Below are 1602 nucleotides of genomic sequence, written 5' to 3'. Positions count from 1 at the left end.
GCTTCATAATGATGTGCTTTAACCTGTTGCACCACCAGGGAGAGCCCCAGAATTTAAATAATTTTTAAACAGAATAAGTGAGTAGCGCAGGCAGTGGCTGTTGCCACTGAAATGGAAGATCTTCTTCACCTTTAATCTGGGAAGACTTCCTGGAAGAGAGAGCATTTACAGTGTATCTTGAAGGAGTTCCTGCCAGGGTTTCAGAGGTACAGATGGTAGAAGGGAAAGATGGGAGGAGGGAAAAGCACGAATTCAAGGATGAGAAAGCACCAGCAGCCTGTAGTCCTGTTCATAGACTAGAACCTAGAAGGCAGCCAGAAAGTTCATTGTATAGAACAAAGACCGGAAAGCTTTGCCCTGCAAAGGCTAAGTAGTAGATATTTTAGATTCTGTGGGTCACTTAGTGCCTATGGCAGCTACACAACTCTTTTCGGTCTAGAGTTAAAGCAGCTGTGGACAAGATGTAAACAAATGACCATGGCTGTGTTCCAATAAAACTTTATTTAAAAAAACAAGTAGTGGGCCAAAGTTGGCATATGATCACAGTTTGCTAACCCCTGATCTAGAGTTTGGCACCTGCTACTTCGTTGGCTACAGGGAGCCACGGGAAGAAAATTGAACGCAGCCATGTGTGACTTTAACAGTGTTTCAGCCAATAATACACAGCATCTATGACAGTGGCTTCATTAGGCCCTTCTGTGCAGCCTACAAGTGCAGAGAGCCATCCCACTAGGTCTGCTATTACATTCACACAGCGGAATGACCTAACAGCACATTTGTCAAAAAGCATCCCTATCCTTAAGCAATGCAGGACTTGCACTCTCTCAGATTGGAGTGTGAGGTGATGGTGGCTCCCAAGAACAGTGATCAAGATAACCTAGTACGTTTGTGTTCCTTTGTAGCAAATTGAAACCTTCAGATAAAGACCGACGACTGTCTGTAGAAATCTGGGACTGGGATAGAACAACAAGGAATGACTTCATGGGCTCCCTCTCCTTCGGCGTGTCAGAGCTGATGAAGATGCCTGCGAGCGGCTGGTAAGGAAACCCCTGGAGTTGGATTACGCCTGTGTGAAACCAAGGGAAAATGGTTTCAAGACATCAGAGCATTTAGAGATTTGGAAAACAAGCCAGGTCGGGTCTGCAGTGGCTGTTGCAGTGTAATCTGGCCATAGCTACCCCACGGGACATGTTTTGGGAACAGCGGGTCTAGAGGTTGAAGGAGAGGCGTGGCTGGCCCCTAACACCTCTTCTCCCCGTGTCTCTGCAAGGTACAAGTTGCTGAACCAAGAAGAAGGTGAGTACTACAATGTACCCATTCCAGAAGGGGATGAAGAAGGAAACGTGGAGCTCAGACAGAAATTTGAGGTGAGGATCCCCATTACTGGAACTGTGGGAAGGACTAGATTTTTGTGGTCAAGCTGCTCAGCAAGAAGAAAACCAAGACTTAGTCTTTTTCTTCCTTTAAAAACGTAAACATGGAGTCATCCCTTCCTGTTGCAAACTGTTGGCATTCTACATCCATTACTGTGTGCAGGGTGGAAATTGGAACCACTCCCGAAATGAGCAAGGTTGATTCTGCGTAAGAAATTGCTTTGCCTCC

The 1602-nt window shown here is 45.9% G+C and overlaps 1 protein-coding gene across 1 annotated transcript in view; it reads left to right on the top strand.

The window, feature by feature from the left end:
- Positions 1 to 1602, top strand: part of PRKCA (protein kinase C, alpha) — a 329134-nt gene that overhangs the window by 259850 nt on the left and 67682 nt on the right. Inside the window, exons 7-8 of the mRNA XM_004693454.2 lie at positions 903 to 1037; positions 1271 to 1367. Of these exons, the coding sequence (XP_004693511.1) occupies positions 903 to 1037; positions 1271 to 1367 (232 nt within the window). The remainder of the gene's footprint in view (positions 1 to 902; positions 1038 to 1270; positions 1368 to 1602) is intronic.

Source organism: Condylura cristata, unplaced genomic scaffold, assembly GCF_000260355.1.
Source record: "Condylura cristata isolate star-nosed mole 26May11 unplaced genomic scaffold, ConCri1.0 scaffold00038, whole genome shotgun sequence".
NCBI lineage: Eukaryota > Metazoa > Chordata > Mammalia > Eulipotyphla > Talpidae > Condylura > Condylura cristata.
This window is presented reverse-complemented; position numbering and strand designations above follow the sequence as displayed.